Source organism: Epinephelus fuscoguttatus, linkage group LG15, assembly GCF_011397635.1.
Source record: "Epinephelus fuscoguttatus linkage group LG15, E.fuscoguttatus.final_Chr_v1".
NCBI classification, from domain to species: Eukaryota; Metazoa; Chordata; class Actinopteri; order Perciformes; family Serranidae; genus Epinephelus; species Epinephelus fuscoguttatus.
In genome coordinates this window covers 29234535-29259586 of record NC_064766.1, presented here as the reverse complement: position 1 = coordinate 29259586, position 25052 = coordinate 29234535, and the positions used below count along the sequence as shown (strand labels likewise).

The 25052-nt window shown below is 40.6% G+C and overlaps 2 protein-coding genes and 1 long non-coding RNA gene across 11 annotated transcripts in view; all 3 read right to left on the bottom strand.

Annotated features, from left to right (window-relative positions):
• Window positions 1-25052, bottom strand: part of LOC125901808 (uncharacterized) — a 203470-nt gene that overhangs the window by 3835 nt on the left and 174583 nt on the right. The window lies entirely within an intron of this gene.
• Window positions 18319-19896, bottom strand: LOC125901807 (eotaxin-like). Its single transcript, XM_049597735.1, has 3 exons — window positions 19633-19896; window positions 19417-19531; window positions 18319-18811 (listed from the first exon to the last, which is right to left on the bottom strand). Exons 1-3 carry the CDS (start codon window positions 19718-19720, stop codon window positions 18529-18531), a joined length of 486 nt encoding a protein of 161 aa, XP_049453692.1. The 5' UTR covers window positions 19721-19896; the 3' UTR covers window positions 18319-18528.
• LOC125901806 (mediator of RNA polymerase II transcription subunit 12-like) lies at window positions 21382-24273 on the bottom strand. Of its 8 annotated transcripts, none has more exons than XM_049597730.1 (7): window positions 23967-24273; window positions 23746-23866; window positions 22970-23146; window positions 22661-22837; window positions 22352-22528; window positions 22147-22219; window positions 21382-21833 (listed from the first exon to the last, which is right to left on the bottom strand). In XM_049597730.1, the coding sequence occupies exons 1-7, from the start codon at window positions 24031-24033 to the stop codon at window positions 21645-21647; spliced, it is 981 nt and encodes a 326-aa protein (XP_049453687.1). In that variant the 5' UTR covers window positions 24034-24273; the 3' UTR covers window positions 21382-21644. The 8 variants fall into 8 exon arrangements, with proteins under 8 accessions (XP_049453687.1, XP_049453683.1, XP_049453684.1 ...); XM_049597726.1 differs by having other exon boundaries at window positions 21382-21906; window positions 22091-22219; window positions 23967-24262; XM_049597727.1 differs by having other exon boundaries at window positions 21382-21906; window positions 22091-22219; window positions 22400-22528; window positions 23967-24261.

The following is a 25052-nucleotide window of genomic DNA, read 5'->3' as shown; positions in this document are numbered from 1 at the left end:
TGGGCATGATTGTGTTGCTGTTTTGAAATCAAGCCTTTGAGCAATAAATTAAAAATAAGCTTTAAAAAAAAAGCAGAACTTTTAAACAGTAAAACCTGTGAACCTGTGATCTCAGACTTTCTGTATATGACTGGATCATGCCCAAAGATGAATTCCTCAAGAAAGCCACGTCTGTGTCCTACTGCCCTCTTAGGATGACAGTATGTTTGATTCATTTTGCTGAAGCTTGCAGGTGTGACAGGGCTGTTTGCTATGCAATGGATGGTAACTGTTTATAACGAAGAAGGATAAGGAAATAAAATCCCCACATAGTCTCTGTGCAGGATGTAGAATTCTCAGACATGTACACTGGTGTGTTAGAGCACAGCAGACCTTCGAATGAGGCCTTGGGTCTAATGCTGTGAATGTTGTGCATGTTACAACTGAGACAAGTGAGCTAGTTATGTGGAGCAGAGATTCTGACACAAAAAAAAAACCCGGTTAAGAAATAATATGTAATATATAGTTTTAACATCCATAAATCATAGCACCTGGTGAAGAAATCATTATCATTCTTTTTAATCAAAAATCCTAAAAAATTATGATCTTTACATTTGAGTCAACGCCTGTGTGTCTGTCAAGACTCAGATGTTATGACAGAAGACTTACAAAGATGGATGCTGCTGTATTCTAAAATGAGGATGCTTCACATCTACCTTTAGCCAGACAGCACAGAAGATCTATACAATCATCACAGTTGATGAGAAGATAAGTGTAACCAATCCAGTACCTGACCAATGTCACTGTCATCCTTGAGTGCGAGTGAACGTTTGTGCTAGCCTGGTTCCAGACCATAGACCCCGCCCACTCAACTCAGTAGGCTTGCACTACTGGTCTGGCATACTTCAGTGAATTTGCGATTTATCTCGTCCAAACGATGGACGGACCAATGAACGCCGGGGGTCTCGCGATTAGCCAATCAGTGCCACGCTGATGTCAAGCTGTATGCCAGTGGGTAACTGGTGAGGATAGCAACAATGGCGACCGCTACAGATCCTACAGACCACATTAACGATGCTATCGAGGTATTTCGCCACTACTCGCGTTAATGGAGGACCAAATTAAGGAAGCTGCTAAACTGGATTTAACGGCGATGCAGCTGGGCGTGCACCACGACGGAGACATTTTAAACGGGCAACGCTCGTTTGTTTTCGGCACCCCCGAGGCATGGATACTAATGATGTCAGTTTCTGGGTGAGTCGTTGATCTCTACTGATTGGTTAGGGAAAAAATCAAATTCCCTCCCCCTTGTAAATCGCCTTCAATGGAAGCCATGTCAGACTGAAGGTTCTGGGAGCTTCAGTCTGACACTCAGGCTACGTTTGTGCCAAATTTGAAGAAATTCCCTCAAGGTGTTCTTGGCATATTGCGTCCACGAGAATGAATGGCCCAAAAACCTAATACCAAGAGGCTTTAGAAAATTTGCACTGACCCCTACTCAGCGTTTCCTCACAGTGGAAGATTCATATCGTCAGTCAGAGACCCCTCAGTCAACTGAGATTCTTCCAGCTGAACAGTTGGAAAGGTTTTTTTGTTGTCGGTCAGTGTGCAGTTTACTTCTGGGACCATCTTCCCTTCAGGAGTGTAACTGCAGACTAAATGCTCCTCACTTTCAGGCTGCTCTCCTGCACAGGCAGCTGCAGACCTGAACCCAAGGTGAGTCTGAGTGAGAATGAGGCAGCTGGTAGGAAGGCTCTGAGGTAACATTATCTTCTTCCTTCTGCGTAGAGGTGGTGAATTTACAGCTCACAGCAACTTAATACGATACAGTCTCTGGCTTCTGTTTGATATCTAATGTCGACAAAAAATGTTGCTGCAAATTTCCAATCTGTCGTTAGCGTAGTTAGCATTAGCTCAGAGGGCTAATTTGGGTTGTTTACTATATTACATGAACGTCACTGTTACCCTGAATGTCCCACTGAACCCCATTCAAACTCTAAGCGGAAACAAAGGGAGTCGAGTCAAAGTAGTCTAATATTTGCATTTAACAGACTTATCCAAAACAACATAATTCTGAGTCGTGAAAAAATGCTGCATTTGTTACAGTAGGACTATTTTTAGTTTATGTGTTTGCAAATATTGTGCTTGAATGGCATAAGGGTGGAGTGGTTAGGATAGTCGTTTCACAGCTAGAAGGTTTCTAGTTCGAACCCAGGGTGGGGGAGCCCTTCTGTGCAGAGTCTGTTCTCTCCATGTCAACGTGGGGTTTCTCCGTGTACTCCGGCTTCCTCCCACAGTCCAAAGACATGCACATTAGGTTAATTGGTGACTGTAAGTGTAGATGTGAATGGTTGTCTGTCTCTATGTGTCAGCCCTGTGATAGTCTGGTGACCTGTCCAGGGTGTACCCTGCCTCTCATCCAGTGTCAGCTGGGATAGGCTCCAGCCCCCCCACAACCCCAGGATAATTGGTTACGGAAATGAATGATGACATAGCATCACATTCTGGATAAGATCTACAGTAAAATGAAGATATATTCTTCAGCTTTTCAGAAAACCATCAGCTGCTTGAAAGAAACTACATGTGAACATAATTTGTCATATGTTTACACAGCAGACGGTTAAGCAACGAGGCCCTGCTGGCAGCAGTGTCAGCTTATACTGAATTACACAGAAATTATTTACTGGACTTGACGAATGAAACGTTAAAATAATTCCTTCTCAAAAGAAAAGCAGAAACGGTTACTCAAAATGAGGAAGGAAGCGTAGACAGTGTGATTGGGTTCACCAAAATGAAGATAGGATTACGAAACATGGACTTTCTGAATTAAAAAAGAAAGTTCTCCTTTTTATGAACCACATTCACAAGCTTTTATTTGACGCCAAGGCTATTAATCTAAAAGATTAAATCAAGACTGTAACTGTGATTTTGCGAAGACTTATTCTTCTCTCATATCATTATCTTTATGGGCTCCAACAAATGAGAGAACAATATAGTACAATACTTCGTAGAACAATCTTAAAGTGAATCAGTGCCCTGCAGACATCAGCACACTGCGGCACAACTAAGGGATATTTTAGCGATTATTCTTAAATCATAATAACAGACTGTCATTGAGGAGGGACAGGATACAGTCAATTAAACATAATGGACCCATCTAAAAAAAATCACTTACATTGTCATTTGAAAATGACACAGCGACAGCTCCATCAGTGACGATTAGATAACTTTTACAGAGACATGCTGGCTGCAGGAGAGCTGAATTCCTGATCTCATTTTAGTTCTGTGTTCACTTTTCTATCTAGTAGTAAAATATAATTTTGCTATAGCGTTGGTTCTGATGAGTGATAATCCACTTTATGTTCACCATTATGAAAAAAAATAGTCTTATTAGACATTTTCAGAGCTGTAACTCATCTGAATTTGAATTAGAGACTCCTTCACATAAGTGAAAAAGCAGCCCACTCTGTCTGTACTGTGTTTGTACAAACTGGTGATATACTACTTTTTAAGGATGTTATGGAGGTCAGTGAAACTTATACACATCTCTATCAAGGTTCTAAGAGGATGACAGTAAGGAAGCCACAAACGACTGCTTTATGAGAATAAAAGCAACACAAATGTGTGCACAAAAAAGGCCACAAAGGTCAGCAGCTCCTTCAAATCAAATGACGAAGCACATGGTTATTATGCCTACAAAAATCACATGTATGAGCCTTATCTGATCTGACACTCCTATCGGCAGGACATAAGTGTAAGTGCCTTTAAGCACAGTTACATATGACCATTACAAAAGTAATTCATATAACTTTTTGTCTGACCTGCCACTGCTACGAGTAAAGTTTGGTTCAATTTAAGTGCAAAACCTACATACTTGGATACATACGAACTTGCGTCTACGTACTTGCCACTCAAGGGGCAGTTTGGTGGGCACAGGGATACAGACATCTGTGGGGGTACATGAGACCCCAAAAAAGAGGGTGGATCACGGGGAGTAGCTACCACCAGTTGGTCCAGGAGCTTCTCCTCCATGATGGCCATTTCCAGGCATATTTTAAGACCACTCTGGGGCATTTTGACAACCTTCTGTCTATCGTTGGGCTGCATAGCTCTGGGTATCCAGCAAGCGCTACCACCAGTTTCTCCTTCATTGTTTACCAACTGTAAACTGAGCACTGCGGCAAAAACGTCAGGCACCCAGAGCACCAACAAATTCTCACTCTGACCTCATAACATATTGACATTTAGTCGTGCAAGGTACCCTGGGTGCATTGGTTGTTGACGTTCTGGGACACCGTGTCAAGTTCTGCCTATTACATGCACTGACTTCTTTCAAAATACACTTCCGTTTTCACAGGAAGTTTAATGCTTATGTACAGTCTCTTTCAAAATAAACGCATTATATTGGTACAAACACTGCAAATCTTTTTTCCTTCAACAACAAAAATAGATGGTTGGGTCTAGGCAACAAAAGCACGTGGTTAGGTTTAGAAAAAAAGAGTAGGTTTCGGCATTACAATTTAATGGGACAAGTACACCCCTCACTCGGGTGAAAGTCTGCGTTTGTTAGACCCATCCACCACACATCCCGCCTGCCACAGTCAGACTTTCGGCGTCCTAACTTTTGTCCTTGTCCCACCGCGTTACCCTCTGACACTGCCAGGCGCTGTTAAACTATAACGGCAACTGGCCGCATATCATGCCGACATTAAAGGGAGCCTTTTTTCGTTGCTTTCTGATGCCGCAAGTCACTGCACAAGCGCCAGATTTCGACTTCGGAGTGAGACCAGGGTAAGTGCGCAGAAACATGCAGCACTTAGCAATGCAAAAATAGCAAGCAAAAAGCTTAACTATCACTAAAAACAATTACTAAAAATGCTTTCTGTGTGATCGGGGCATCAGACATTCAGCAGTTACAGATCAACATTCATTTGGAGTTGTTTTTCTGTCCACCTGATCAATGTAAGTCCAATCCTTCTGCTCTGTTGTTGGTCTCCACCAATGAGTGAAATATCTGGCCCTTTAGCCATGCTCCACTATGTTAATGAGCTAGTCGCCTACTCTGTCTGTCTGCTGTCTGGTGCCCAGCAGGTAGTGTACAGTGGGTTGTTAGAACTTTTGTCATTGTTGCTGTGAACAGCTCCCTAATGCACTCAAAAACAACACTATGAGAGCAGCGAGAGTAACCAAAATAGGGAAGCTGCAGACCAGACAGCAAAAGAATGAGCTGAAACTCACTACAGAGCTCCGTAGAGCTGAGAGGAGCTGCAGAGTCAGGTGATGATTCTCTGTAGGTTCATCAGAGCTTCAACATTAGGAAATGATTACACTTGTGGTTAAAGGGAAATAATGTTCACTGAGGTTTTGTGATGACATTATGCTACTTCTGCTTTAGTTCCTGGATCCTGATAGACAAAGGTCATAATTCTTACAGCCACTGGAGGCACTTGTCAGATAACCATAAACATACTGCAACACTTTAATTGGAAGCCTTGGCTATTATTTGCTTCAATCACTGAATTCAACAGACTTATATTTGGGAGAGATGTCTATATGGGACAGGCCTTTAATTTCATCTACACAAGACTGTTACAAAGATAGGAAATATGATCAAATTGTTTATTTAAACCAGTATGAATATAACTTGTATAAAAATTAGGCTTTGAATAACATATCAATTATGACAATTTGATCTAGCTCCAATAGGCGGGGCATCAGAGAAAGAGAGCGTTTTATGGCACTCAAAGATTACGGCATACTGACACAAGACCACTTTGAAACAATATTTATAACTTGGATTTATTTTTATGAAAAACCCTTTAGATTCTTTTGATCGGTGGACCCTTACAGACTAAAGGAATATGAATAATTTACCAGGTAATCAAGGAATAGACACATGTTCTGACTCACTGACAGCTTCAGAGGAAGGGAGTCACCACTTGTTTTTTTGTTATGCTGCTGTCTCTGACAACCAAGCACATCTGTTAAAACAATGCATCACGCTTAGCAACGAGGTCAACCACATCTCCTCACTAAGGTTAAAGTTTCTGTCTCTGCGTCATTCAGAGTCACTCAGAGAACTTTCCTAAATCACTCCTAAGCTAGGACTCCTTACTAAAAGTTTTTAGACTAAGTTAGGAGCTCTCTGAGAGTATGCTAAGAATGTTTGTGGCCCAGGAGTCTAGACAGGCCTTTATTTGTCAAAGCCATACCAGACTAGTAAAAGGGACTGGGGGTTTAATTGGGACTTGGCTTTTAATTGAGGTTTTTGAACATTTGAATAAATGACGAACGCTGTACCTCCACAGAAATCACCCTTCACTGTCTAACTACTTTCATAGTGAATATCTGCACATTGGTGTGGTGGATCTACTGTGAAGGTCATGATAAGTATGAAGTTAATTAAGTATTACATCATAATTTTACTTTCTCTCAGTTCTTTACTGGATGTTGTGTCAGGGATTTTTATGACTTAGCTATGTTTAGCGATTACTGTATTTACCACATGAGAATACATGTGTTAAGATAACTCTTATGAAGACTTTGTGCTGTATCTGTTCACAATTCTCTATCCCACTCCCACTGCTTACTTCAATCAGCTGACTATACTGTAGGTGTTCCCTCTCCCAGTTAGCCAATCAAACTTTACCACAATCCTCCTTCAGCCATTCATGCTGCTATTGCCAAACATGTTTGTTATCCTACAGTCCGGTTCGTGTGTCACACTATAGAGTGACACTCTGGCTATGTGGTTGCACGGGGACAGTGTGATGCAACGTTGTGTCACTGGTGAACTTTGATCAGAAAACTGCCTAAAAACTTCTATGACTTTGCTCCAAAAGTAACGATTAAAACTGCATTTTCACACACTACCGCACAAGCTATCACAACACCAATTTAGTCTACAGCTAAGTTTTTAAATCTGTTCTCCTCTCTGCTCCTGTCACTGACCACCTCACTGACCTTCAGTCATCTTTTCCAGAGCCCAGGACCACCACCAGTGTCTAGACCCCATCAGGGGGTTCCCCAATCTACATCTTTACCACCCTTCTGGAATATATGGGGTCTCATCGCCAAAGACTTTTCACATTTCTCATACTCATGTGCACATATAAAAAAGTATTCTTTTCTCTTAGTCTCTCTTGATTGAAATCTAAGTTAACTGTTACTGCACAACCTTGTAGGCAGCCCCGAATAAGCAACTGTGGTAACTCAAAACTTTCAACAGAAGTGTCTCCACTGCCATGCCTTTCCTCATGTGGGTTTCAGTGGAAATGAACAGCAGGGTTTGGTTTGGTTTGGTTTTTTGTGAGTTTAGCCTGCAAAAGTAGACCATCTTAGATACGTCTTGTCCCCCTGCATGCAATGTGGTTGCAGAAATGAGTGCGCCGGCATCAGTAGCACAAGAAACACTCACCTCAAAAACCTATCAGTAGAAAGCTTCTGTGTGACGGTGAAAGTGAGACTGTGTGAACCCTGACCTTATAGGTTTTCACTTGTTTTCAAGGTTTTATGAGGTTCTGCAGGTTAACGGTGAATCTATTCTTTTTTGTAGTATGCTCCACAAACAAAGAATCTGATAACAAGTTGAACACTATCTGGAAAACTGGTCTGTGTAGAAAAGTACCCACAAAAGCATTTAGATTCCTCTGAAATGAATGTAATGAAGCAGATAAAGTGTTTCACTCACTGTTATCATCATTTTCACTGACCATAAATATCGAGATCAAGTGTTTGATACCACGGTATCTCAGGTACAGGTACTACAGGTACTTTCCGTACAGTTATTTGAATTAAAAATACTATAACGATTCATGCAAAGACCACATCCGCCTGCAGTGGAACATGTATTGACACCCTCAGACCACTAGTTATGTGTGGAGGGGCAAAGGCCACACCGATGAGACGCTGTGGGAGGAAATATGCACTCTACTTTCCAGCTGTGTGCGTATCTGTGGGTGCAGCATGCTCTACTTGCAAGTGGCGTAAATGAATGTGCTGAGTGTGTTGGTAGGCTTTAAAAGGGCTCGCTGCACTGGTGCACGCAACACATCTTGTTTTAGCCTGACACACGCAATGACGAGTTTCGCCTTTGCCTCGCTTCTCCTTGTAACAATCATGGTGTCCACAGCCTCAGCTCATGGTAAGAATGATGTGTAGATTTTTATGCCTGTGCATGTTGTGCATTTATGTAATATTACATATTATTTATTTATTTAATGATTTATGATGATGATAGTAATGGACTGCTGTCTTTATTCAAAGGTGGAATATCCAGTTGTTGTCGAAAACTTTCAAACACTCAAATCCATCGAGACCTGCTGAGGAGTTACTACGAACAACATAAACCGGCATGCCCGATACCTGCAGTTGTGTAAGTAATCTTATCTGTTTAATTTTGTATTTACGTGCATAGTTTATCATACCATGTCCTTGGATCTCTTGATACAGTTTCCATTTTTTCTGTGATGCATCATATATCAGAATTAACCATATTAATTTGGATTTTTTTGTGTTTTGGTTCTTCTATTGAAATATGTTGCAACATGTTACTGAATATGTATTTTATGTGTTGTCATTTACAATAGATTTTACACACTGAAAAACAAAAGGATCTGCGCTGACCCCCTCAATCTGTGGACACAGACCAGCATGGCCTACCTGGACGGGAAGAACTGGCATCTCCAGAGTGCTAATTTGCACAAACACCATCGCTGACACAACAAGACGGCACCAATTTCTGTTCTGCTGTTTGAGTCCCACAGACATTTGAATGTTTCTATATTTTAAAACCCTACCTCATTTTAGTTGAGTGAAACAGTAGGCTATATTAGGCTATATTTGGATTTTTTTGTGTGTATAAATGTCAGTGACATATTTGCTTAATGACTGTAAATATGTAAATAATGTGTTGCCTTCATTCTACAATAATTCTCAGTGACATTACATAATAAAAATTGTCACAGTGCAACGGCTACGTTTTTGTGGTTATTTGTAGAATAGATCACTGCAGTGATAATTAACCTGTGTCCCGTGGACCACACCTGCCAACCATTTTCTAATTCACAATGAAATGAAATTGATTCACAATGGGATTTTTTTGTGTGTGTATTTTTTCAGGTAAATAAATTATAAGAATGAATTAAAAACAAAACAAAACCCATCAAAATAGAGCTGGTTTATAATAAAAAAAAACATCCCCTCAACATAGGTGCAGGCTAATTATGTATCTATTATAATGTTATTTCATTACTGGCCCCTGACCTTCTGTCATTTTTAAAAGTGGCCACCGGGCAAAGCGAGTTCAGTATCCCTGGAATACTGTCTAAGTGCATGTAAGGAAAACTGCTGTAATCGGTATATCAGCAATTACAGGCGCCGTCTTTTTATCTCCTTATCTCATCTCTTTATGCATTTCATTTCCAAAAAAAAAAAAAAAGACCACAATACACAAAGATTAAAAATGGCAACATTGTTGAGTCTATGGGCATTGCTACCCTTTGTAGAGTGAAAGATGGTGGAGATTCTCAAGTTGGAGAGGGGTCAAAAAAGAGGATCCAGTAAAATATAGTCAGAGCCTTTACTAAAGTAAAAGTGGGAATACCAGAATGTAAGAATATTCTTTTAATTCCTGCTCATATTAAATTGTTATATTACTGATATGTGTTATCAGCAATATGTACTTTATAAAATAACCTGTAACTGCGGCTATAAACTAAATGTAGTGGAATAAAAAGAATATTTTCCTTTGAAATATGGTGAAGTATAAAGTGGTATGATATGAAAGTACTCAGGTATCACCACATAGTTGCTCTTAAAGGTTCAGTATGTAGGATTACTGCCATCTAGTGGTGAGGTTGGAGACTGCAACCACCTGAAACCCAGTGTGCAAAGCATGTAGAAGAACTACAGCAGCATAGTTATTAAATTATATTCCATTTCTTTCAATATACCCCTCTAAATCCTACACACTGGACCTTTAAGTACATTAATTGAGGTAATGTGTTATGTTAATGCTTTATTCCACCACCACCTGAAGCAATATTGTTTTCGTGGCTGAGGATTCTTAATGTTCTTAAGACAGATACAAATTAAGAAGAGAAGAATAAAGTGCTGTCTGTTGTAGTTTAGTTGACAGGTCAGGCTTTGCTCTACATCTTTAATTCAGTTAGTTCTGACCATTTCAAAACAGAAATGTGTGGAAAACCTATAATTCCATGACAGAGTTATTAGAAATTAAATATAATATAATATAATATAATACATTTTTGACAAATTTGCTTACCCCAGTACACAAAGGTAACGTAGTATTGTACAGTATAAAGCAAATAACCTCCTGGGTCCTGACAATTCATTTTTGTCCTCTGTGAGGGACACTGGTCTAACTAGTGTAACTCAAGTATTCTTTATGCTATCCATTTGGGTCAAATTGTGTTCTGAAGAGGACATCCAGGGCTTTCTAAAGATGTAGACATTATGTGGGCGGGGTTAACAGGGCAAACACACACCCTTTTCAAAATGACTGCCATTACGTTTTTCTCGTTTTTTGCTGCCAGAGTGGTAACTGATCATTTTCTGGCAAAAGTTATGATTATTTTGTTAATATTTAATTAGTTTCCTGAATATAAGGGTCTTAACTTTAATTTAGAGAGATTTCAGAAATCCAGAGTAATTTTAACCTTTTCAAAATACAGCTTTTATTCAATGTCCTCTGTAGAGGACATCAGGACTTAGTACCCCCTGTCTTTTAACCAGTTTCTATGATTCAGCAGGCAGAAGGCCATTAAGGGGAATGATTGTTTTTTCTCATAATTTCTAATACATTTTAAAGGTTAGTCAGTGTGAAAGCAGAAATTTGGCTTGGAGTGAGACTCTGAAGTAATGTGTATGCAAGAATTTGGAGGTTTATTGGAAAATAAGAACACCTTAGGTGAACGTACATTCCCATGCATCTATGGTAGGATACTACCTAAAAGGAGGATTTCGGGAAACTTTTTGCTCTATTTCCTTTAAACAATGACAGTTCTTGCTGAGAGTGTATTCACACATACAATAGTATCTATAAAGCTTCACTCCACTGTTCTTTACCCTTCCTAGGCCACCACACACAATAAAGTTTACCTGGTCTTTGGGGTCTGTCACATAGGGGTCATGGGTCAAACTATGGGGCTCCCCATTACTTCTTATTGCCTGGGCGAGTGTTAAATGTCAACATAGCAAGCATTACACCTCATCACATCATAGATAGTGAGGGGTGAGTGCAGTTGGACCACTAGGCCCTTAAACCCAGTGGTACAGGGTACCAATCCTGCCCCCTGACTGCAATGTCAGGCCCATTGGTATAGCTATTAAGAATACACTCTACCTTGCTACAGCTATCTATCATAGTGTTAAGTGAAGACAGACACATAATAATTCCAGGAAAGTAAAAGTCCTTTGTAGCTCATATATTTAGAGATAAAGCATAAAATACCCCATAGTCCCATTGTAACTCAACTGAAACTCATTGACTAACTCTGGAAATTTAAGACCTGACTAAGTCCCGATGTCCTCTACAGATGACATGTGATAAAAAAAATAAATAAATAATATTTTTGAATTTTTTTTTTGATGCAAAATGTTTCTTTCAAGTCTAATACTTAAATTACATAAAACAAATCTTGATACCAAAACTTTTTTTCTTCTGGGTCCCAGGAGGATAATGTTGGATACATATATTGAAAAATGAATTTTTTTGAGATGACTAATTTAGAAAAGGAGGGACTGACATTACATAACAGTCTCACCAGCTGTTAGGTCAAATCATTGCCACTCCGTGCCCTTAGAGCGGATCTCTAACCACACATGACCTTTTAATGTCACTCTCACGAAACACACGTAAAGCCACTAAAAAAATGTCAACCCCAACTCTCTCTAAACAAAAATCTATTTTAAGCACATTCTCAGGGTCATAAGTGAGTCATTCCCAGTGTACTCATTTTCACTCATTCTAGCAGCCACTATTTTCCATCTCCCCTCATCGTGACAGTGTGACATGGTGGGCTCCGGGGCTGACCAGGTGGAAGTTTTGGGGGCTTTCAGTTAACATGTTTCCATCATTTGGTGGCGCTAACACAACTGAAAAGGAAGGTATGAAACAAAGTGTTTTAACTATGCGTGGGCGGAGGGAGAAAGTACAGCTCAGTTTCAATGTGCTACAGTTGGGGGAGGTTTGAGGGGCTGAGTGGAGTGTTTGAGGTCAATGCACTGTTTACTTAAACCACAATGCAATGGGTTTTCCCCACCCCTTGACTACCCACCATTGCTGTCACATGTATTAGTGAGCTGTTGAGCCCATGTGCACAACGTTTACTTAGAGTGTGATTGAATGTAAGTGTAAATATAAGTGTGAATGTAGTGTATGTTTGATAAAAACCTGGCCATAACACGATGGGTGTTAACGCTTGTGTTCATTTTTATGCCATTGTTGTGTTATTCAGTTTTACAGCACTGTAACAGTTGGACATTAATCAGACAAAGTTCTGCCTCGTACCTATACGCTTGTGATCTAAACTGAAACATGCATTGTTTTGTAATTAGCAGTGTTTGCAAAGGATTGTGGGTCTTCCTCAGCTCTGCTTCAAGCTGTTTCTGCTGTCTTCACGTACTTTACATGACTGCAGTCTGCCACAGATTATAATTCATACCTGTACTACGGGCATGTGGGGTGGGAATTTTCATATGCGTGTGTGTAGGAAGATGACAGTGAATATCTTCCTATGCTGCACAGTGCAGTAGGTTCAGTTTGATGTTGTGTGGAGCCAAAAAAAAGCAGAGTGAGATTGCACTTTCCTCCTTATGGTTTAACCACAAAACACATCTCAGTGCACACGTATGCACGGCACACTCACTCAGAAGTCAAACATCGTATGACCAGTTTGCCTTCGCAGTCACTTTTAGTGTCTATAAGACATAAATAAACTACTGCATACACGATATCTGTGTTCTGAGAAAACTATTGCACAGTTTGATGATTAAGCAGAAACGTTTGCTCATTTCAAAGAGTCAGTTTCATTTAGGGTGACCATATTTTGATTTCCAAAAAAGAGGACACTCGGCCCGGCCACGAGATAGCCTACTTAAATGATAATCGCAGTTTACTCAAAGATGCCTTATAGTTTTAATATATTTAAAGTTTATATGTATGGATAGAAAATTCAGTTATATTACAAAATAATATCTCTCAAAGACAGAAATTCAGATAGGCCCCAATAGACAGGACACACACACACACACTAGAGTGTGGCGATCTGAGCCCGATGGGTCCCAACGGGTCCTGACGGGTCGGGCCGGGTTCGGTCAAAAATGTATAAATTGTATTCAGGCTCGGGTCGGATTCGGTCAGCTTTCAGTGAAAATGTAGTGTAAAAATAAATAAAATCCTATTGTCTGTCCTGTTTATTGCTTGGGGACTGTTATTTACGTGACAACACCTGAACAGAACACACACACACACATTGGTTGTTTGTTTCTACCTCTCCCCTCGCTGGAAGCCTCGGATCTCCAGCTGCCCGCCTCCGCCTTGATTAAATGCTGAAAATAAAATAAAAGAGGGAGACAGGTTTTTCCTATTTTATCTTATTTTGTTATATTTCTACCTCTCCTCTCGCTGGAAGCCTCAGACCTCCCGCTCCCGTCTCAAACACGGAGGTCTCCCTCTCCGCAGACCACCCACGGCGCACGCCCAGCCTGTTAAATAACTTGTAACCATAACAACTGTGTGACACAAACTCAGTGCTTTAGTCATTAAATAATGTCGGGCAAAAGAGGTTACCTGAAGAGGTTGGAAAAGATATACGTTTCTTCCCTGTTCCAAACCAAAATCAAACCCTGAAAAGTGTAGGGTTAGCTAGCTAGCTACTGAAGATATAGCCTACTGAATGTATACACATGCTGCTTTTGCTTTTTAATGATTATAACAGTGAAAAAAAGACCGACCCTGCTGTACAGGAGCCAGTGAAGCGAAGCAGGGAAACTTTGCTGATATTCAACCAGCTGTGTGTGATCACATTGTGTGCAGATGAACATTGTTTGACTTCCCACGGAGATGCCTGCCCGTCACAGGGGTGAAGCCAAACACCGTTCATCTGCACACACTGTGATGCCACACAGCTGGTTCGATATCAGCAAAGTTTGCCTTTATATTCATTGTCTTGTGTGGCGATCAGCAGTGATGTGGTGGTTCACTTTTACACTGTGATCTGTAGCCTATAGTTCGGCTTTAGCTTCTAACTATCTTTGTCTTTTTAACCTGTTGTTGCTGCTGAGTCAGTTTGACATCCTGGATATATCCTTCAAACACAGACTGTAGACCCCTCTGTCTGCTGCTCTCTGGAATCACTCTTTCATTGTTCCAAAAACATGATCATATTTCTTCAGGGAGTGCAGTTAGTTACAGTGTGGGCTCCATGCTTACTCCGACAGCTTGTTGGACCATTCCAAAGGGGCGGGGCTTAGTGAATGGTCAATACCTGAAAACTGAAAATATCCCAGTTCCTGCATGGCCTGCATATTCACCAGACATGTCACCCACTGAGCATGTCCAGGATGTTCTGGATCAGCGTGTACGACAGCACGTTCCAATTACTGTTTGTGTCCAGTAACTTTATTCAAGAGGAGTGAGCCAACATTCGACAGGCCACAATCAACATCTGTTCAACTCTATGAGAAGGAGATGTGTCACACTGCATGCGGCAAATGGTGGTCACACCACATACTGACTGATTCTCTGGGGTATCTGTGACCATAAAAGGCATTTCTGTAGGGATAGTCATGTAAAATCCTAATAAATGTCCTTTTCTTTTCAAAATAAAACTGCACATTTTAGAGTGACCTTTTATTGTGACCATTCCATGGCACATCTGTGTAGTATTGATGCCAAATAACATGGATTTCAACAAATTGGTGGCCAATATTTGAAAGAAATAAGTCTAGTTGTTTGTATAGAAAAAGTTTTTCAAGTATTTCAAGAGATTAAATATGAAAGCAAAAACAAAATAGTTTTTTGTTTAAATGTTTATATATATGTGGTTGACAGTTCTGACATATACGGTCATTGTTGTGTGAGCGCTTTCAGGTGTTGTTACATGATGTTAAATTTTCTTAGAAGAGAGGAAACAGTTGCTTATACTCTTCTGCTGAATTAGGCGACCACAAACATGCACGCAGACACATACGCTGCACTGAGTTTTCAGGATGTGGTGTCTGTGGTAGCATGAGTATGCCACAGTTTCAAATAAAACCAAACACCATCCCTGGCAAGAAAGACTATAATATCACAAATATCGCACACGTATGACTACATTAGACACCAGACACAAATATACAAGACTTCTCTAATTTCATATTTTTATGAACTTAAAAGTTTTACTAGTTTCCATCTTTAAATGTTTTTTATCACAGAAAATAAATGTCACGATGTCACAGAAGTGATATTTAACTCATCTGTAGGTTTCCATTAGCAAATATCCATTAAAGAAAGAGTAGCAAGTGATATATGTACTATAAGATATAACAGATATTATGTATTAATATGTCTTGCTGTCCTTCATTTATATGTGCACAGCTTGTCCCAGCTAACTTCAGTGTTTGTGATGTGTTGTTGACTGTGACAAACTGTGGGGTTTCTGTGGTTTGTTGTGTGCGTCAAAGTAGGTTAAAGAGATGTTTAAATATGTAGGTATATCATGGAGATTCTCAATTTGATAATGTTCAATAAACGTATATTTTCCAGCATACCTGAATGACGAATGACGGACATTATCTCTGCAATCTGTCTGGTTTGGTCTGGTTTCAATAAAACAAGACAGTCAGGACTTTAATCATCGACGCAGACCTGCCCAGTTTCAGGATGCGTCTGTTGTTTTTCCAACTCAGTTTAGATGAAACCACACTGACCTCTGCATGACGAAAGCAGATGCTACAGGTCAAGGCCTGATAATTGTCTGTCTACTGCTAGCCAGTGCCAGTAAAAGAGACTGTTGTTAGCTAGCTAGTGCACCCATGGATGGACCACACAGTCCCAATGCCTCTCCGCCACCAGGAGACTACAAAGCCGGAATGTTTGCTAACCTGGCAGGGAGCTGGGAAGCAGTCCAGCCAGTGAAAGTCTGTATCTGCAAAATATGACAGCTACAGTAGCTTGGAAAATAACAATATGGGTAATTAAAGGGAAAATTTACTGATTTCAAACCAGTTCCCGGTCATCACAGGGCAGGCAGTGTGAGCAGGCAAAACTGCTGTGGAAATCTGCAGGCAAATGAGCTTGGAGCATTGAGCTCTGGGCCCTCTCTCTGCGATGACAAAGCTTTCCCTTTAATGGCGGTAGCAACTCAAATTCAGCCAGTGACAGTTAATGAAACAGAAAATACAGAACATAGGAGGCATACACATGTAAACAAGACACACAGATAGATAGAGGAAGTTAAGGGACATCGGAAACCCAACATCCTGCTTTCTCACATTAACACTCCAACCTCGTCACATATCAATGTTTGGTCATGGACTTTCCACATGGAGATATGATGTGCAAGGTAACCTGGGTGCATTGGTTGTTGACGTTCTGGGATGCGGTGTCAACTTCTGCCTGTCTGATTTCAAAATACACTTCTGTTTTCACAGGAAATGTGCAGTTTGTATACAGTCTCTTTCAACGTTACGTGAGCGGTTATGTTGGTCGGAGGCCTCCACGTGAGGAAGACAGACAGGACGCTCGGCCAGTCATTGCATTGGTCGGAGTTTTCATAGAACCATATGAGAATGGTATGAGTTTGTATCTCTGGTGGAATTCACTTACATTTTAGCTTTTAGCTTATTAATAGCATTTTAACCTAAACAGAGAAAAGCGTAAAATTTCCAGAAAGGTAAGTGTCGCTTTAACTTTTGTTGTTGTCTCCAGCTTTGGAAATCATGGCAGACCCCTGACACCAGAACAGTTTTTGACCACATGCCATCATGTGATATCCCAGAACAGTTTGTTTAAAATAATGCCATTATGACTAATGTCAAAATGACATAGTGTTTGTTACATATTACACATATATCACAGAGCAACATATACAGCATGTAATGTGTAAAAGACGCCCATATCATCATGTGCACAATACCCTTTGTTGTCTAGCAATAAATACACAGAAAGCTACCCATGTCTATAGATAAACCTCTCAGCAATATTCATTTTAGTGTCCTGCACCACTTACATGGTGAATTTACACTACAGTACTGTATTTGTATGTTTGTTTGTCTAGTGGTTGTTGTTATGTTTATAGCACATAACAGCTGTATCGGTGATGTTCACCTGCGTCAAGGTTTGTTGTTTCTGTTTCGCTGTTTGTTGCATGCTGGTATTCCCCCTGTGCACTTGTTGGTTAGAGAACTGGTACTGCTTCTGTCATCATGATGCAACGTACAAGTTCTGTGTTTCATGTTACATTCAGTTATAACTAAGGTTCAAGAACAAGGCCACGCTTCTCTATCTGTGCCTCACTAATTCAATTACCTGTGTAGATCTATATAGGTGTTTCTAACTCTTTTAACTCCTGTTTGTCTCTATTCTCACAACCTTCCCTCCCAAATCCTGTTCTTCCGCTTTCTCCCAGTAAGACAGCATGGTGGCTAAGTGGTCAGCATCATTGCCTCACAACAAAAAAGGTCCTGGATTTGAACTCTGAGGGTATGATTCATTGAGCAGAAAACTCAATGAGACATGCTCCCACCCCAAGTCTCGACCCCCAGGGTTCCTAGATGCTCCAGCCACACCATGCCCCTGTTCACCCCTATGCAACCGACCCCCTTTTATCCCTTTCCTCGATCCCCAATCACCCCACCAAATGTGGCCCTTACCCAAATTTTCCCAAGATCTCTAGCCCAGGGGTGTCCAAACTTTTTTGAATGGGAGCCAGATAAAACAACGTGAAAATACGTGGGGGCCAACTGATTATCACATCAATTGTTTGTTGTTGTTTTGTTTTTTTAAAAAGGGAGACAATTGCAACCATTTTTATCTTTTAATGAACCATTACTACTTGATGCCTGTCTACAAACTGTATGACAGTCCTATCATTGTGAGATGAAGGGTAAAAATGCGAAGCGATTTTGCTCGAATAACCATTATTGTGTAAAGGGCCACATATGGTATATTTTGAAAGTCAAGCCGAGGGCCGATTAAAATTGGTCTGTGGGCCACAATTGGCCCCCTTTGGACATGCCTGCTCCAGCCATTCCAAATAAAATGACTTTATACCGTATAAATGTCATGGTCTTTTTAGTTAAGTTCCATTTGTTCATAACAAAAACACAAAATCTGCTCAAAAAACTTTATTGGCAACTGACAGGAAAAAGACACATTTATGACGAGGTACGATCGACATATAATGTCAACACAGATACAATAATATATAAAGGCCTGTTTCTTTGTTCCAGGTTTGTTTTACGATTGGTGCAATACAGCAAGTCCAACTGGGAGGAGTCAAGTTTGCTGACTGTGGTGACTTTGATTTGTCTCGTGATTCCTCACATAGGATTTCTCTGCCCCTTCCTCCCTTTCCTGGACTTCTTCCTCCCTTTCCTGGACCTCTTCCTCTGGCGTCCTCTTCCATTTCTGCGATTCTGCTGTGGTGCGCTTTTTGATGCACTGGCCACTGCTGGTGTGATGTCACTTGTTGAGCCCTCCTCAGTCTGTCCCTTCTCTTGCAATGCTGTTTTCTCTCTCTCCTTGTCCACCTTCTGCATGGCTCTTATTGCCCATTTATTTTTAGGGTCGGAGCAAACGTTGGTTCCATTCTTTGTCTCAAACCTGCAATTGATCAGGATGTATTAATGGCATTGTAGTGCTGTTTTAACATTGTTTTGATCATGTTCTGACAAATGATTTCTTAAAGGGGTTGTTCATCCAAGTTACAATTAAAACTTTCCTTTAATAGAATCTAACCATGCAGAGAGTTTGCTCAGGTTTTTAAATATTCAGTCTCAATGCAATGAGATTGGATATTTGCAAATTCAACAGCAGCATGTTTTGCAGGAAGTTACTGTTACTAATAATCCACATTTTGGTGAACCAGTGGAAAGTTGTTCCAACGAAAACTGTTGACAGTAAGATATTTTGGATTATCCAGAATGATGGGGACACTTTCTGAAAATAGATGTTGCTGCTGAATTTTCTGAATATTCCATTCACCACTGTTGTATTGAGGAGGGAGAAATGTCACAGACAGATGCACTGCACTGTGTCTGCATGGCTACACACCACCAGATATTAGTGAGGAAGTGAGGTGTTTTGTAATTTGGATAAACCCACCCTTTAAATATATACTGTAATTTATTAGAGAGTGCATGTGGATATTTGTGTTAAGTTCAAATATGGCTTAATTCTATACAGTGTGGATTTGCAGGGATACTTACACTATAGCTTTGATTGGACAGGGGTTGACAGTCTGAATGGTGTAATTCACAATTCGTTTCAATCGGACTTGGGTGTTGGACAGATGGAGACAACAGCTGGACACCCCTCCATTGGCTGAACAAGACAGACATTCAGAAAGAAACATTAAGTACCCTTAATTTTTACCCTGACAAACACTCAAGCAAAATTTCTGAACCTTTTTTTGTGGTACTCACTTGCACAGACCGTCGTCATCCATGTGGTGAAGCAGAGAAAAGCAGCTAACACCAGGCTGAATGTCATCCTCTGGCTTCTGTCTTCCATTTGTTGAGCGCTGTATCTCTCAGCACAAACGTACACAATCTGAATCACTCACACTCTGATCTATGAGTTGTGCTCTTGTCTCTTATGAAACACAAGCCTCTTCCGCCTCTCCCCCATCATCATACCTCTAACCCGTCACAGTGGAGGATACTGGCTGGGGCCGCCGAGTGGGGAGAGGAAAGAGTGAGCTCACCTTTGACAAGCCAAAGATGAGAAACAGTCCATTCACCACAGTCCTGCCCACAGTGCAACAAGTTCACAAATGTAGCATCACTCGCAAGCAAAAACACTCAGAAATATAAGTATACACACACACACACACACACACACACACACACACACATATAGATACTCATCACTTTCCTTTACACTCACTCTGAAAGCCACAAACTGCCTCTACATAAAGAGCTGCTAATTGTGTGAAACTTTTGGTGGTTGAAAAGAGCGTTGAATTATCTTATCATTAAATGTCAGATTAGGTCTTGGGAAATTTCTTACAATTAAAGGCGAATCAAGCCCAATTCTATGGTCTAGTAATTCCCAGGGTCTAAGACAGTCCAGAAATATTAGCAAACATGAACAACTCTGCCAAACCAAAAGCTAGAGTGCTAAATCTTACGCCTGTGATGTCATAGGGTTCACAATCTGGAGCTGCTCCATAGACAATGAATAGTAAAAGATGTTACAGATGAGGGTTTACACAGGAGATCAGTTTAATCGCCTGTATTTGGATCCGCGCAAGGTTTGGGGCAGGGAAGGTTTCTGATTGGATAGAGGGCGGGGTGGATGCTGCGTGTTTACATTTACCAGAAGAAAACATTGTAGTCCTCGCTCCAGATAACAAGATTCTTGACGACGCCATTCTTAGTGCCTTTCTCGGGCTTGTTTTGCTTATATTCTTGAAGCAGCAGTACGACAACAACCTTGTTCTGCTAATGCTTCATCTGTTGAGGAGGAGAAGGGAGGTAGAAGGTCGATGAAGGGAGACAGAAGACCGTGCTTTGGCGTATGGAAACCGGTGAGTGCAACGAGTCCAACTCCTCTATCTCAGCCCGTTGCTATGCACGCTACGTCATCGCGCCAGAGGGGCAAGGAAACGAGCGTACGCAGAAAGACCGGAATGAACTTAAAGAGGAATGAGTGTATACAAGTGCGAGAAATTCTTTCATTCGGAATCAGAAACGGAATATTTCAGCCCCTTACATCGAAATGAATTTTCAGTCGCATTGGCCATTTTCATTCTGAATTAGGTGTTTACAAGACTTTTAATAGGAATGAACTTTCATTCCGAATGAAAAGGGAATTAAACTAAACCACGTAAACACACTCACTCACTAGCATGCAGGAAATAAAGTGTTTGATGCTCCAAAATGGCAGAGGACCCCCAAATCACCCATTTCATAACAAGAGAGCAGCAAACAACAAAATGGGTTGTTTTTAGTGAGACCACTGTGTTTCCAGCAGCTTCTTAGCCACCAAACATGGGTGTTTTTTTTAACAAACTGTCCCTGTTTGTCCAGCCAGGACAGCATCAGGAAAAGTGGTGTATTTTTACTGAGACATTGACAGCTTCTCCAGCCAACACTGTGCCACTGTGTGTGTCGTCAAACTACAACTTACCAACTCTGTTTCACATTATGTTTCATAACAAAAACACAAAATTTGCCCAAAACAAAATCTTTATTGACAACTGACAGGAAAAGGTCAAAGTGTATGTTCCTTTGACTGACATACAAAAGTTTATGACAACAAGGTGTGATCAACAGACATTAAAATATATATTGCACTTTAATTTAATCACAGATACATCTAGAAAAGCTTGTTTTTTGGTTTCAGGTTTGTTTACTATTGATCCAAAACAGCAGGACAGGTCCAATTAGAAAGAGTAAAGTTTGCTGACTGTGGTAACTTGTCTTACACTTCCTCACGCAAGTCTTCTCTGCCAGTTCCTCAGTCCCTTGGACCTCTTCCTCTGGCGTCTCCTTCTATAGCTGCGTGTGCTCTGTGGTGCGTTTTTTGATGTACTGGACACTGCTGGTACGATGGTGCTTGCTGACTTCGATTCAGTCTGTGGCTTATCTTGCAATGCTGTTTTCTCTTCCTCCTTGTCCACCTCCTGCATGGCCTTTGTTGCCCCTTCATTGTCAGGGTCGGAGCAAACACTGGTTCCATTCTTTGCCTCAAACCTGCAATTGATCAGGATGTATTAATGGCATTGTAATACTGTTTTTACATTGTTTTAATCAGGCTCTGACAAATAATTAAATGAATAAGATTTTGAAATATCCAAGCTCAATGCACTGAGATTTGATATTTACAAGTGCGTTTTTTGATGCACTGGACACTGCTGGTACGATGGTGCTTGCTGACCTTGCTTCAGTCTGTGGCTTATCTTGCAATGCTGTTTTCTCTTCCTCCTTGTCCACCTCCTGCATGGCTTTTGTTGCCCCTTCATTGTCAGGGTCGGAGTAAACACTGGTTCCATTCTTTGCCTCAAACCTGCAATTGATCAGGATGTATAAATGGCATTGTACTGCTGTTTTTACATTGTTTTAATCAGGCTCTGACAAATAATTAAATGAATAAGGTTTTGAAATATACAAGCTCAATGCACTGAGATTTGATACTTACAAGTGTTTTGATGTACTGGACACTGCTGGTGCGATGGTGCTTGCTGACCTTGCTTCAGTCTGTGGCTTATCTTGCAATGCTGTTTTCTCTTCCTCCTTGTCCACCTCCTGCATGGCTTTTGTTGCCCCTTCATTGTCAGGGTCGGAGTAAACACTGGTTCCATTCTTTGCCTCAAACCTGCAATTGATCAGGATGTATAAATGGCATTGTACTGCTGTTTTTACATTGTTTTAATCAGGCTCTGACAAATAATTAAATGAATAAGGTTTTGAAATATACAAGCTCAATGCACTGAGATTTGGTATTTACAAGTTTTCTGATGTACTGGACACTGCTGGTGCGATGGTGCTTGCTGACTTCGATTCAGTCTGTGGCTTATCTTGCAATGCTGTTTTCTCTTCCTCCTTGTCCACCTCCTGCATGGCCTTTGTTGCTGATTCATTGTCAGGGTCGGAGTAAACACTGGTTCCATTCTTTGCCTCAAACCTGTAATTGATCAGGATGTATAAATGGCATTGTACTGCTGTTTTTACATTGTTTTAATCAGGCTCTGACAAATAATTAAATGAATAAGGTTTTGAAATATACAAGCTCAATGCACTGAGATTTGATACTTACAAGTGTTTTGATGTACTGGACACTGCTGGTGCGATGGTGCTTGCTGACCTCGCTTCAGTCTGTGGCTTATCTTGTGATTCTTTTGTTTCTTTCTTCTTGTCCACTTTCAGAATGACTTTTTTGGCCCGGGCACTGTCAGGATCGGAGCAAATCCTCTTTCCACGCTTCGTCTCAAAGCTGCAATTAAATGAGATCTATTAACGGCATTGTAATGCTATTTTAACATTGATTTTAATTGTTCTTAAAGTGGTACTACCTTTAGTGGAATCCAACCATGCAGATAGTTTGCTCAGATTTTGAAATATTCAAGCTCACCGCACTTAAAATGAGTCTTTAAAAAAATAATCAGCAGCATCTCTTTGCAAACAGAGCTCCTGTTAGTCTGAATAATCCACAGTTCTCGCTGTGAACTGTTTTCAAAGGAACTATTTTCCAGCAGAAAGTTGTTCCAATGAAAACAGTTTGGTTTTCAGATTATCCAAAATGACACTTTCTGAAAAGAGACGCTGCTGTTGAACTTTTTAAAATATGATTTTCCAATGCTCTGAACAGCAATTCAACTCTACCGTATTGTTGAGGAGACAGAAATCTCACATACAAATACTAAAATCCAAACTGCCTGCACGGCTACATACCACTGGAGGTAAGTGAGAAAATGTTTTTCTTAATGAACTCCCCCTTAAAAAATCGACTTTATTTTAGAGTAAATGTGGATATTTGTTTTAAGTTGAGATATCACTTAATTCTACACAGTGTGACATTGCAGGGATACTTACACTACAGCTTTGATTGGACAGAGGCCGACAGTCTGAAGGGTGTAATTCACAATATTTTCAAGTGGAACTCTTTGAAGAGTATTTGACCACTGGAGACAACAGCTGGCGACCGGTCCATTGGCTAAACAAGACAGACATAGAAAAGGAAACAATAAGTACCCTTAATTTTACCCTGACAAACGTTAAATTAAAATTCCTGAACTTTTTGTTGTGGTACTCACTTGCACGGACGGTGCTCATCCATGTGGTGAAGCAGAGGAGAGCGGCAAACACCAGGCTGAATCTCATCCTCTGGCTTTGTCCTTGTTGAGTTTTGTATTTCTCAGCAGAAACGTACACACGCTAAGTCACACACACAAATAATCTCCCTGCTTGCTCGAGTAGAAGAGCAGAAATCAAGAGAGTCGTCCTCACAGAGCAGTTGTGGCTTTTCGTATTAGCAAAGTTCTCTCTGTCTTCTGATCTTTCAAGTTTTGATCTTGGCTCTTATAAGACTCGAGCCCCTTCCGCCTCTCGCCCATCATCACACCTCTAACCCGTCACCATGGAGGATACTCGCTGTGGCTGCTCAGTGGGGAGGGGAAAGAATTAGCTCACCACTCACAGTGAGAATGAGATGAAAAAAAGACGTTCACCACAGTCCTGTCCACAGCACAACAAGTACACAAATGGAGCATCACTCAAAAGTACACTCACAGATACGTATACACACACACACAGATACTCATCACTTTCCTTTACACTCACATCCCTTTACACTCACACCACAAACTGTCTCTACTCTAAGAGTCAGTGATAGTGTGAAAGGTTTGAAGCATTTGAGGATTTCATTATGATTAAGTTATTTAATGCTAGATAAGGTATGGGGACATTTATTGGGGGGGGGATACATAGATAATATATTCATATCAGAAATGTTTGTACCAGGATTAAAATAACTACCTAAGTAGGTGTCAACCACAATGACCATCTCAACCAAGCCCTAATTTTCCGCTCATGGCACACCCACAAAGGTGGTTGAAACTGTTTTTGGTTTTCGAGAATGCATGGTTGTGTAGGGGCCCTTTAAACGACAACGCCCTCTGTCAGGCTTCACACCAGCACTTACAATCATGAAATTTCCAACCCATAATAAACTGCATTCAATGGAAATTACTTCCGCTGTTAATTTCGCTGAAATTCATAGATTTGCTTGCGGAGGCAAAGTAAATGTGCAAGTGGACACTTGTGGATCTTCATCAAACATTTTGTTATGTGATTATTTGTTTTATGGGTCATGGTTGTTTGAGTCTGACTTGTGGCCTTTT